Raw genomic sequence first — 13,706 nt, forward strand, 5'->3', positions numbered from 1 at the left:
CTGTACATGGATAATACTATTTTTAAAGATTTTATTTATTTATTTTATGTATGTGAGTACACCGTCACTCTCTTCAGACACACCAGAAGAGGGCATCAGATTCCATTACAGATGGTTGGGAGCCACCGTGTGGTTGCTGGGAATTGAACTTAGGATTTCTTTTTGAAACAACTCTGAGTTGGATGTGAATTTTTCATTGCCCTTGGTTTTCTGACTTGATACTTGATTTTTTTTTTTATAATTTTTTTCTAAGGTTTTATTTATTGTATATGAGTACACTGTAGCTGCCTTCAGACACACCAGAAGAGGGCATCAGATCTCATTACAGATGGTTGTGAGCCACCATGTGGTTGCTAGGATTTGAACTCAGGACCTCAGGAGGAGCAGTCGGGTGCTCTTAACCACTGAGCCACCTCTCCAGCCCCCTTGATACTTGATTTTATTTAGCATCTCCATGTCTTATTTTTATCATTGTTGATTTGATTTGGAGACTGAGTTACACTGTTGGCCATGCTACCTCAAACACTTCAGCATATCCTCTTGTCTGAGGCTGCAGTTTCTGGGACCATAGCAGTCTGCATCTCTGGCTTCCCCTGTAGCCTGTAAAACCAAAGGGAACAGAATCTGATCATCGCCTGCCTTGTGAGATATAGAGCTTCACAGTCACTCCTTCAGTGATGTTCTGGGTTACCTTTATGGCTGCCATCTTTAGCAACAAAACACTTTTGTCTAACTTGGGGTTACAGGCCTCTTATATCAGCTAGACAGGAGGCTGAGGCAGGAGGACTACAAGGGCAAAACTAATCTGGGCTAGAATGAGTTCAGCACCATTTACCTTAGGAACCTAGTGAGATCTTGCCTTGAAAAATAGTTTGAAGATGCAAAGGTGAGGCAAAGGCTAGGGCTGAGTGTTGAGCACACACCTGCATCCTGATGGGCCCGTGTTCACACACCTGCATCCTGATGGGCCCGTGTTCACACACTGACAGTGGGAATGCGGTATAAAGACCTTCTCCATGTCAATATGATGGAACACACCTGTAATCTTAACACTCTGGAGGTCGAGGCAAGAGAATGGCAGATTTAAGGATAGCCTGGGTTATAGCAAAACCCCCTTCCTAAAAACAAAAACAAAAAAGAAAAAAAGTGCTTTAAGCAGTTACTTCATGAAGAAGGTGTTACAGTCTGCTGCTTGCTGACCAAATTAATTACCTGATGAAGCAAACAAAACTGTATTTGTTTTGTCAAAGCATAAAGGATCCAAAATGTTCACAATATAAAACAATGTTTATAGTGTTTAGAGTGCAATTTTTAGATATTGTTCAATATAAAAAAAGTCAGGGTGCCTGAGCCGAGAGCTGCTTCCTGGGTGTCAGTGGGCCTGGCTGCTGCAGTGGCTCTCCTGAGAGATGAACATTGCTGGTTTCACTCTGTTGTCTTGGCTCTGCCACATTGGCCTTTAGTAACCCTGTGTGTGCATCACTGCGGTAGAACATTTATCATTCGAGACTGCTCTCCTCAGAGGAGCCACAGTAGAGAAAGACAGGTGTAGGGGTCATGCTGTAGAGATACTCGGGTTGGTAAAGTAAACATGAGGACCCAAGTCAGCCTAAAACACAGCACAGGCATCCGGATGTGTATTAGTAATTCCAGTGCTCTGGCCAGTCATCCTCGGCACATTTAGTGGGTGTCAGACCAAATGACATCTCCAAAACCAGGGTAGACCCGTCCTGAGGAACACCACCCAAGGTGGTCCTCTGGCTTCCCACATGTACGAATGGAGTTACCCTCCCACACCGTCCCAAGCACACACAGGAGAGAGATGCCTAAGGTCCCAGGGTCCCCTTTCAGGGTGTGCGCTCAGTGACCTAACGTCTTTTCATGAGCCTACACTTTCCTCCTCCCAAGAAGCACCATAGACTGCCAACAAAGCCTTCAGCACGTGGGCCTTTGGGGAACATTTAACATCCAACCGGAACAGTGACCCCAGAGTGACCCCAGAGTGACCCCAGAGTGACCCCAGAGTGGCCCCAGAGTGAGAGCTGTCAGACCTGCGCTCAGCTGTGATAGCTTTGCTCTGGAGACAGGAAGGAAGAATGGACTAAGAGTAAGTGAGAGTGAGCTGACCTACATCAGTGATTACTGTAAATGTGAGCAGGTTGTTAGATACTCCTGTTAGAGAGGCCACACAGAAGTGGTCTCTGTCAGACGGCAAAGCATTGGCTGCTCTTCCAGAGGACCCAGGTTGGATTCCTTGTGTCCACATGGTAGAGATCTGACATCCTCTTCTGGCCTCTGGGTACCAGGCTGTAGTACACAGACCTATTGCAGGCAAGATTCCCATGCACATCAAACAAACAAACAAATGGTTTTTAGAGGATTGAGATTGAAAGTAGCCTGGGCTAGGAAGAGCCCAAGAAGAGAGAGTAGAGAGCATCTTTAACTAAATGCTGGGACGTAGAAGCTGTCAGAGGGTATGAGCTACAACTAAAGTCACACAGCATTTAGGTTTAACTCACTTCAGTGTTAAAACAAGTTCAAAAAGTTTGAAGTTCAAAGTGCAGAATACGTAGGAGACCTAGGCAAGTGGAGGGGTTAATAGCAGCCGTAGGAGGCAGACAGGATGGGTGACGTCAGAGCACCTGCAGGCCGGAGGCAAGCTCACAGTGCCAGAAGACTTGGTTCATCGAGAATGCCAGTTCTGTGTCGTGAGTAGTGAGCCATGGATTGAGTAGGTAAAGATACAGGTTGTTATTGGACATGAGAGAACAGGCATCTCTTAAAGCCAGGCATAGTGGTGTACACTTGCAACCCCAGCACTGAGAAGGCAGAGGCAGGAAGATGGATTCAGGCCAGTCTTGGCTACAAGACTTGCAAATTTGAAGCCAGCTGGGCTACAGGAGATTGTCTTTTTGGAAAAAAAAAAAAAAAAAAAAAAAAGGAGGAGGAGGCGGCGGCGGCAAAAGAAAAAGAATATGACTGGCAGGGTAAAGCAAGCCTATGATCCCAGCACTCACTCGGGAGGCACGGCTGACAGATAACCCCTCCTCATAGAGAGGGCCCTGGCATCACAGAAAGAATTCTTGAGTTGAATTTGTTAGGTGGCTCAGGTTGCTGTCAGCCTTCACCATTCATATCAGCACACACAATACAGCCAGGGACTTGGAGGGATGGTAGCTAGATTCGGGCAAGTGGTCCTGACCTCCTCCCTTTCCCGGAAGGAATGTCAACACTACTCTTGCTTATTTGCTGTCTGGTCCTTGCCTTAGACAGCAGCCTGTTTCATGAGGCCCACGGGTCATGAAATAGCTTCACTACAAAAGAAAGAAGAGTTAGATAATATGTACATTTTTTAAAATTATATTTTGTTTTTAATTGTGTGTATGGGTATGTTTCTATACACATGAGTGTGGGTGTTCACAGATGGACCTCAAATTCACAGAGATCCTCCTGCTTCTGTCTCCTGAGTGTTGGGAGCCACCAAGCCCAGCCAACAGCCTTATTTTTACTAAAGAAGTTAAATTTGAAATAATAAGGCTTCAAGACTAAGGGCAGACAGGAACTTCTTTAGCCTAACAGTAGACATTTGTGGAAAACATTTACAGCTAACTTCTCACACTTTCTTTTCCTGACATAAAAACGCCCGTGTTTAAAGGTTCTTGAAGAACAGTTATTTGTAACTGGCATGCAGGCTGGCACCATCTTCACTGCTGGCAGCTGCCGCAGCACCCGCTCAGGTCTCTTTGTCATAAACAACTTCCCAGCCACCGCCAATACCAGCATAGCCTCGTATGAATGTCCTTTAATGAATGTCTCTATTACACCTTTAAAAATTAACATGCTGACAGAAATTTTTGTAGGCCACTTTCAATGAAATTAATGACCCCAAAGAATGGCTGTCATGCCTGGTCCCCTCCCCAAGCAGCCAATCTGTTTTCTGCTGTGATACCATGACTTCTGTATTAGCTGCTTTTCTATTGCTTTGATAAGATGTTATATCCTAGTTTGGGCTTCTATTTCTATAAAATCCCATGACCAAAAGTAAGCTGAAGAGGAAAGGGTTTATTTTACCTTATAGCTTATAAGGCCATCACTATGGGGACTCAGGCCGGAAGTTAGGGCAGGATCCTGGAGGCAGGAACCAGAGCATGGGCTGTGGAGGGGTGCTTCTCACTGGCTTCTCTCTGTGGCTTTCTCAGCCTGCTTTCTTAGAGCACCAGGACCATCTCCCTGAGGATAGCACTGCCTGCAGTGAGCTGCAGTGACCTGATCCCTCGTCAGTAAAGAAAGTGCTCTGCAGGCCAACATGTGGGTAGGGAACATTCCCTCACTGAGGTTCCCTCTTCCCAAAGTGATTGCAGCTTGTGTCAAGTTGACATAAAACTGGTCAGGACACACCATGACAAAGGCACTTTGTAGAAGGAAGTTTTATTTGGGACTCGGAGTTAATCCCCATCATGGCAGTAGAAAACTAAAACTGTAATCTATATCAAGTCTAAAAATTAATAAATTAAACTTCTTAAGTTCTAAAACTTTTTGCTGTTTGAAAGCCATTGTTAGAGACTGAGAACTGGTCAGTGTGGTAGAGCCCTTTCCTGGTCCCACAAGAAGAAGAAAAGTCACGAAGACCAGAAATACAGCACTGACTTCAAGAACACTGAATGCATGCATCTAACAGAGACAGTGTCACACCCTGCCTCATAGTGCAGGGAACACTGCCCTCTGGAGCCATTCTGGGTGCTGGGCTAGAAGAGGAGAACAGCTTATGGCCTGTGATGTGCTGCACTGAAGAACAGGGCTTAGGAAGGCGGGGGAGGACTGAGGAGAGCCGTGAGTTCCTACACTTCAGTAGGAATGCTGTTGACTAAGCCCTTGACTCATGACCACTGCCCAGAGGTGTATGTTCAGAAACCCATCCCACAACTTAGTGTGTTCATTAACTTGTTGGATTCTGTGTGATGGATATGCTGTCACCTTGACAGAATCTAGAGTTGCCTGGGAGATCGGCCTCTAGGCATGTTCATGGACTTGTCTTCTTTAGGCCAAGGCAGGACAGAAGAGAAAGCTACCTTTGCTTCCCCACCATGGTGGTTTGCTTTGGTTTTGTATGTTTGTTTTCAGCTTTGTGAAGAGAGTACGCTATAGCTAAGCTCGACCCCAGGACACATACTTTGTAGAGTCATCATGCCTCTTGCAAATCAGAACCCTACCTTTTACTCTGAAAACAGACTTCAATTATCAAATCTTAAAGGTGGTTGGCGAGCTGTCTGTATTCTTATTATCATAGTTTTATTCATTATTATGTCTGCCATGTACACATGTTACCACACACATGCGGAAGTCAGAGAACAGCTCCTTCATTGTACTTTGGGATTGGACTGAGGTCATCAGGCCCCCACACACGTCTAGCTTTTGCCCGTTGTCTGTCGTCCCCTTTTACCTCAGTGAGATACAGATGGCCTGTGTTGTTCCTGTCCCCACCAACATTGCTTCTCTTTCTGGTTCTTTGAGACTGAGCTTCTTTGTAGCCCCAGCTGTCCTGGAACTCACTCTGTAGACCAGGCTGGCCTCGAATTCAAAGAAATCTGCCTGCCTCTGCTTCCCAAGTAATGGGATTAAAGGCCTATGCCACCACCGCCAAGCTCCTGCCAACTCTGGTTGTCACACAATTGTTTGTGCTTCACAGTAAGATATGTCTAATTATTTTTTTCTAGATTGAAGAATTCTCATTAAATAAATTAGGGAATTTCAGCCTTAAAGACGTGGAGAAAGATTCTGTGGTCTGGGAGTACACTGACAACAGCACAGGGGACACCAGCTCGCCAAAAGAGGAAGCACTCAGAGAGACGGCAGCAAAGAAGGGGCAGGTCTGTGCGTTCCTCTGGTCAGACGGTGACGTTCCCTTTGGGCGCCAGCTGTGGGTTTATGCATTGGTCTGTCTTCCTGTTGTTCTCTTCCTGCCCTTCTGTTGCACTGGTCTGGGTTTGGAGAGAGGGAGAGTCTCCCTTCCTCAGTTTCCCAGGCTGACCCTGGGGCTTATTATGTGGCCCACAATGGTCTGGAGCTCATGGTAGTTGTGCAGCCTCAGTCTGGAATCCTGGGGTTGTAGGCACCAGCTGTTTCTGAGATGTAGTGTAATCTAATTGTACAAGGGCATCATTACATACCCTGAGACTGTGCTAGGCTTTGGCCTTGTTTATTCCTCTGTTCCCCTTCCTTGATCCACAGGTCCCCTATCCTTATCTCTTTCCTTAATGGACCCTTTTTAACTGCCATGCCTTACTCTGCCCTTCCATTCTGCATATAAGACAAAATATGGGATGTTCGTGCTTGTGAGACTTATTTTAATGTGGTAATCTCTACTTCTGTACATTTTTATGCAAGCACCATAATTTCTTTTCTATGGGCAAATAGAATTTCGTTTTATATGGAAACCATGTATTCTTCATCCACGTACCTAGCCTGACCCCATAGCGTGACTGATGTGACTACTAGAATGGTCAGCAGAGCATCCAGGCTTCTCTGGAGTGAGCTGACTGAGTGTGGGGCTGGCTCATACATGTTTGCCCCAGTGTATCTCCTAAGGAGCTCACAGACTGACGTTCTAGCTCATGACTTCCATTTCCTTCTCTATTTAGCCTCTTGAATAAACAGGTAATGAAAAAGGTTGAAAACTTGGCATCACCATTTACTTGCCTGGTATCTGCTATACGTAGAGGCCTCTTAAAGACACTGAGCAGAGTCCTTACATGGACAGTGGCTGCCACAGATTCTCCTGAGACTGAGATTCGTGGTTCTAAGCCCACTGCACACTAACAAGTCGTGTCCCTTCCTTAGTTCTTGGCTTATGCATGCCTCAGATGAGACAGTGGTGAACTGTGGACTCCAGTCTCCTGGAACTGGGGAAGACAGGGAGTTGCCCTGACCCTGATGACCCCTGATAGCACCATTCTGTTTTCTGTGTGGGTTTTGGTTGAGGGCAGCAGCCCAGGCTCTTGAGACAGTGAGGGAATTTGTGTCCCAGCTCAGACTGATGTTGTAGCTCTGTGTCCTTGGGCAGGTCCCTTACCCTGCCTAGGCCCAGCTTCCTCCTCACAGATAATCTTGGTGCCCTCTTGAAGCATCGTTGATTCCGAGAGCGTCTTAACTCCGTGCCAGGCGCATGGTGAGCGCTCTGTCAAAACGAGCTGCTGTTGTTACTTTACCCAGAAAAGAAAGTTCTCTACTTTGAGAAGAATGGATAAAGCAGTGGTATTTGAAGGTTCTGGAGTTCCTTGCTATGATGCTTTGAAGACATCTCAATGAGAGACTTAAAAGTCCCTCAGTAGACTACAAATGGCTGTGGATAAAGAGGTGAAACTCAACAAGATTCTCAGGCTTTCCACATCCTCAGCTACGGTGTGTGGGACCTAGAACATGTCCGTCCATTCCACTAAGGAGTCTCAGCACAGCCTGTAGTCCCAGCAGGCAGCTCTCGTGACTGTCAGAGTCCACAGGCCTGAGATACATGTACTGATGAGTGAAGTCTTTTGAAGTGTGGTGTTAGGCGTGTGATTGTAGATAAATGTGTAAACTTTGGATGGAAAAATGTTTTCTTCATTGTGAGTAGAGAATTAAGATGAACGGAAGTCACTGCTCTGTGTCCACTGAATCCTCTACTTCTGAAGTGTCACTTGGGAGGCCAAGCAGCCTCTGACGCACTTGGCGTGGGTGGTGCTTGGTTAAGCTTTGCTGCCTCTTCTGCTGAGCCCCAGCACCTACGAGTACAGGAGTTCCCGACTCTCAGTCCGGCTCACAGGTGTCACACTGCGCTTCAGTGATGTTTGCATTTCTTCAAAAGGCAGCACCTGAGAAAGGGCCGAGAGTGACCACATCTGCTAGCTGCTTTCCCTTGCTCTGATTTAATCCTCATCACTGTCCTGTGTTATAGGTGTATCAGCCCTACTCTGCAGATAATGATAGCGACAGTTTTTGAACAGTCTGCCAGGCACTGTGCTAAGCACTTTACAGACACTATCTCACTCAGTCCTCCCAACAGCCCAATGAGGTGGGTACTGTTATCCCCATTTTCCAGGTGAGGAATCCAAGTCTTAGACATATTGTAGACCGTGACCAAGCTCACCCCAGCTAGTACCTGGCAGAGTGTGGGTCTTAAACTGAGCTTGTCACACAGGGGTTCTCTTGGCCATCAGCCTCCTGTGCTCCTGATGTAGAGTGGAGAACCTAGGTTGCAGAGAATAGCAGCCCTGTGAGCTGGCCGAGTCACACTGGGACCTTCCCCTTTCCCACTGTCCTGTGTGTTTTCATTATGTCACGCATGTTATTGGAACTTGTCAAAAGTCTATGATTGACAAACTAGTGTCAATTTCTGATATCAAGTATTTGACTTTAGAATTCAGTGCCTCTTGGCAGATGTAGTGTGTTGGGGCAGTGACGGTGAGTTTCTTTCTCCTCCCTGCCTCAGCAGTACCGGTCCCTGGAGAGCCGCACCTATGAGGGGCCTCCAGCAGTAGCAATGCATTGGGCTTTTCCGAGCACAGCAGCAGCCTTTGCAGGGGCCTCTCCACCTGCTGAGACGTCACAGTTCCCTGTGCTGTCTGGCTACAGGACAGCAGTTCTGCCCTCTCCTGTGGTGAGATTCCTGGGATAATGGCCGAGTGTTAACATGCTCGAATCCCAGGGTGCAGTGCAGTGCTGTTCACCCCTGACTAAACAGAACCTACAATTAGATTATCTAGATGGATTGTCAAGCTCATGGTTTTCCAAGTATTCCTGCTTTTTATGTAGGTTTAACTGATGTCTAACTTCTCGGGCTGGGCTAGTGTATGAGTTAACCTCTTTGTTCCTTGTCATTCATAGGTGCCATTGACATTTAATATAAAACATCAGCCTTCAGTGCCAGTCGGGCAACTCTGGGTGGAATTGCTGCGGTTCTATGCTTTAGAGTTTAATCTGGCTGACTTAGTGATCAGTATTCGTGTCAAAGAATTGATATCACGGGAATCAAAGGACTGGCCCAAAAAGCGCATCGCGATTGAAGGTAATAACGTTTGGTTACGTTCCCGTGGTGCTGGTCTAACAGCCCATTTCTATCATGTTCTCTTACAGTTCCTAGCAGAGGTAGGCCTGGCTGGAGGTAAAATAGACACTGGCCTCTTGCATGCGGTGCACTGGGGTGAGGGACAGCAGGCTTACTCACCCCAAGGTACAGGGTCTTAGTTATCAAGTGACTGGCTACAGGCACCCGAGTCCCTGCCTTGTAAGTTGCTTCAAAACGTAGATGCTCTCCCAGCCTCCCTGTGACCTGTGGGTTCATCCTCCCTCTTCCTACTGCCCTCACTCTTGTGTTTTGAGTTTCTGTCACCTCAGGAAGTCCCTGCTGAGCTTTAGTTTTGCAGAGATGAATGAAATACTTTTTCTTATGAACAATGCTGTTCTTAAGGTTGGTTGACTCCAGTAGAGGGAACAGAGCTATTTTCAAAGCAGAAAGCAGCAGTTTCCTCACAGAAAACACCTTGGAGTGAAAGTGACTGTCACTTTGCAGTCAGCTGTCAGGTACTGGTGGCCCTGTTGGTGTCATTGAATGGACAAGCTCCTCTCAGTTTTGCAAAGTCAGGAGGTTGGAACCTTCTAGAAATCTTAGCTCTCCTCCTTTAACTTAAGAACAACAGCAAAACTCCTACATGGAAATCTGTTTTGCTTGATTTTTTTTTCAAGTTTTATGTTGCATAAGATTTTTTTTTTCTTTTTTGCATAAATTCTGTGTGCAGTCATGGGGAATCTCACATTTTTAAACCCTCCCCTGCAGTTGCTCTGGCTCAGCTCTTCTGGCCAATTGCCTAACCTGCTGGAGTTCTAGGGGAGGAGAAAAGATTGAGAGAAGTGGTGTCTCCTCCTGGTGCCTCCCTCTCGCCCCTGAAACTCAGGCCAGCCACTTCAGTGATGGGGCCTCCCAGGGCGGAAGAGCGGAGGTAAGCTTGACACGCTGCAGGGCTGGCTGAGTGAGCTGCAGAGCACTCGGCCACAAAGCCTGTCTGTCAGTCAGTCGGAAACTCCGAAGGTCCCCGCGGCTCCAGAGCCACACTGACAGCATCTTTCCTACCTCCAGTCACCGAGCAGCTAGGGAAGGGGCCTCAGTTCCCGTGAGACTCACAGGCATTGCTTTTAGCTCTTTCCTGCTGCCCTCATTCCCACCCGGGTGCTCTGGTAGTGTTTAGAGCATGTAAGATGCATGGTTCACTCACTGTTGCTGTTACCTGATTTATCTTTGGAAATCTAGTTTTAAGCATGATGAAACAGAAGTGTATGAAGTGGTGGCTTTCTTTTCTCTCTCTCTCTATTTTTATTACAGACCCCTATTCTGTTAAAAGAAACGTGGCAAGGACCTTGAATAACCAACCTGTGTTTGAGTACATACTTCATTGTCTGAGGACGACATATAAATATTTCGCTCTTCCACACAAAGTTACAAAACCCAACCTCACAAAGCCTCCTAGCCCAATCATCTGTGCTTCAGATCCTTATAAAGAAGCGAAAAATTGTGGCCCAGAGCTCCAAGTGACAAATATTGATAAACTGGAAAATGCACTTGTGGCTCCAGATCCTGGCGTTCAAACCTCAGGTTCCTGCAGGGCACAGCCACTTACTTTTAAAAAAAACACCGAGGAGCTGGGAAGCCCATCAAAGGAGACGATCAGAGGTGTCCACATTCCAGTCCACCAGGAAAGCTCTGGCTGTGTCCAGGCAGAGGCCAGTTATGAGGGGTTTAAGGATGCCACAGCAGAGCAACAGGAAGCAGGAAGTGACAGCGAGAACAGCAGAAGGAAGACCAAGCATCTTTTGAGCACTGATGACCAAGGTTTAAGCAGCAGCAAGCACCCAGAACTTCAGAACTGTGGCAGCCTCTGTGGTCTCCAGGCAGACAACACTTTGGAATTAGTAGGGCTTCGGAATCCTGGGGCTGAAAAGTGTAGCAGCTTTGCCTCTTTGGATGACAAGGCTGATGTCAATGAAAGAAGCACAGAAGGTGCCGATGAACGAGGAGAAGCTCTGAATTGCTTTTCCCCTTCAGTCCAGAGCTGCACATCAGCGACCATGCACTTTGATGAGGAGGAGGAGGAGGAAGAAGAAGAAGAGGAGGAAGAAGAGGAAGAGGAGGAGCCCAGGCTCAGAACTAATCTTACAGAAGATGAGGAGGGGGTTGCTAGTGAAAATCAGGTGGACAGCAGGTATACTGGGTCAGGTGAGGACGCCCTCTCTGAAGACGATGATTTGGCTGAGCCTGCTAAGGGTGAAGACCTGGAAGAAAGTGGAGAACACATGGGTGGGGCTCTGCTCATAGACCTAAATAGAATAACTCTTAAAGAAGAAAGTTTTTTTGAGGAAAATTCACCTGGGGACCAGTCTGAGTTCTTCTATGAATTTAGGAAACTGACCTTCACCAAAGGCAAGGTAATAGTTGCTGATAGGCTGAGATCTGGGACTCTAGTAACTCCAGTAGATATTGTCTCTAGTTTTCTTTTTATCACCCATGAACATAGACATTGCGCCATTGTATGGATATGGAAGTTTGAGGCCAACTGAGGAAGTCAATTCTCTCCTTTCACTGTGTGGGTCCCAGGAATTGAACCAAGGTCTCTAGGCGGCACCGAGTGCCATCTACCAGCTGAGCTACTTGTCGGCCCTGTGAGGCTGTGTCGTACTAATGATCTCAGTTTCTGTGAATTAGACCAGTAGTTCCCCATTTGGTGTGGCTTGACACATTTCTGTTTTGTACGATGTGACCCCTGCCCCTCCTGACACTAGTGGGCATGTGCATAGGCCACAGACAGTTCTGTTCGCTTTCCCATCATCATCGTAGCCTATCCCAGCTCAGGCCTTCAGAGTGGCTTTAAATTAGGGGATACGTGTAGATGATTTTTTTATTTAGCGAAGATCCACATTCACTCTTGTTTTGGTTCACCATTCCCTGCAGTCTCCCACAGTAGTGTGCAGCTTGTGTAAGCGAGAGGGTCACCTAAAGAAGGACTGTCCTGAGGACTTCAAGAGGATCCAGCTGGAACCTTTGCCACCCCTGACACCCAAGTTCTCAAATATCTTAGATCAAGTGTGCATCCAGTGTTACAGTAAGTGTGTGTGTTTACCTGGTGTGCCATGGGGGTTGACACTCAAGAGTCATCAGAGTCGCTGTCAGCCTCAGTTAGTACTTTGAGAATTGTGGACAGGGTGCTGTGAGCATAGGCACCTACCACCCCTCCTCCAACTCCTCCTGCGTCCACTCTCTCTTCTCACCCTAACTGATTAATTCCAGGCTGTGCTGCAAGTCAAATCCTGGATGTGGGGCCATCCACTGGACCCACATCCTTAAAAACGAGTGCTCCTTCCCCCAGAAGCCACCAAGGATCAACACCTCAGTTAGGTGTGAGAATGCTAGAATGTTGACTGGCTTGGTCTCAGGCAGCTTCAGCTGCTATGAGTGTGAGCACAGGACTCCTGCTTCACCTGACGTCCCTTGACCTCCGCCTCTTAGGCTGTTTGTGCTCCCTAGTCTGTAATGGTCCCTGTTCCTTGAGGGAAAGAATGCTTTTGACAGCCCACATGCAAGCTCTTGTAGGAACAGCCATTTGGGGAAGCATTGGTATTGAGAGAAGTTTCAGTTTCTATTTCCAGAAGAAGCCTGCTGCTGCTTGGATTGATTGCACTCAGTGGACACCCCCCCCCCCTCCACTGATATCTTAAGAGGCTCCCTACACTGCAACAGGCTCCCTCCCTCTCTCACTGAAGCTGCTGTGAGATGCTTTGCCTCCTGGGTGCTGGGATTATAGGCAGGCTCCAGCAGTCCTAGCCCTTCCTCCTGCTCTTCCTAACAGGCAGTCCCTCCCTTACTCTGTTATTGAGCTCCTGGGTCCAGTCACCACTCCTCTGCCTCAGCCTCCCTCCCAAACATCCCGGACCGTGGACATCAACACCATGGCTAGCTGCCATTGGCACTGTGGTTCCGTTAAGTTTTTTCACATGTTAAGGAAAAAAATCTGGGCTTCCAACTAAACAGAACAACCCAACCCACAGACACCCCTGCTCCCGTTCTAGAGATTCTGACAGCCCAGGGTTAGAGCCGTGTTCATTCAGCTTCCCTACTCTCCTCTGCCACCCCGTGCTGGGACACTATCCGTGCCCTGCAGGATGGAGACAGGTGCTGTTCGATCTTACTGCTAGTACTGTCTGCTGAGAAAGATAAAAATCTGGTTTTTGAAGCTTATCAGTTTTCTTTTTCTCAAAACTATTTTTTTTTTTTTTTAGCTTTTTCTAGAAATGCCAAGTTTTTTAAACCATCCCATACTCATTGTGTCTGTCTGTTTCTACACAGAGGATTTCTCTCCAACCATTGTAGAAGATCAGGCTCGCGAACATATCCGGCAAAATCTAGAAAGTTTCATAAAACAGGATTTTCCAGGTAAATACTCTTTTCTCTTTAGGAAAAGGTAATGAAAGAACATACGTATTCCAGGCACATTAACTCCACAGCACATCTAGCCATCAATAGAAAGATGACAGTGTGGGATCACCCAGGACATAAGAGGTGAATTCACTGGGAACTGCAGTTCCGTCACACACATCTTCAGGAGCAGGAGAAATGGCTTAGCAGTTAAGAGTGCATACTGCTCTGCAGACACCTCTGCTCTCTGGTGATATGCAGTCATGTACTG

The 13,706-nt window shown here is 47.1% G+C and overlaps 1 protein-coding gene across 31 annotated transcripts in view; it reads left to right on the forward strand.

The window, feature by feature from the left end:
• The window catches only part of Tut7 (terminal uridylyl transferase 7), a 53,881-nt gene that overhangs the window by 15,414 nt on the left and 24,761 nt on the right, over positions 1 to 13,706 (forward strand). For all 31 annotated transcript variants that reach the window (XR_015640949.1, XR_015640942.1, XR_015640944.1 and 28 more), the window contains 5 exon segments: positions 5,715 to 5,867; positions 8,860 to 9,040; positions 10,352 to 11,451; positions 11,975 to 12,125; positions 13,367 to 13,453. Coding sequence is in view for 18 of the 31 variants with exons in the window: in XM_087591383.1 (XP_087447509.1) it covers positions 5,715 to 5,867; positions 8,860 to 9,040; positions 10,352 to 11,451; positions 11,975 to 12,125; positions 13,367 to 13,453 (1,672 nt within the window). In the remaining 13 variants the exon portion in view is untranslated.

The sequence above is a fragment of the Rattus norvegicus genome, chromosome 17 (genome assembly GCF_021556685.1).
Source record: "Rattus norvegicus strain SHRSP/BbbUtx chromosome 17, alternate assembly SHRSP_T2T, whole genome shotgun sequence".
Lineage (NCBI taxonomy): Eukaryota > Metazoa > Chordata > Mammalia > Rodentia > Muridae > Rattus > Rattus norvegicus.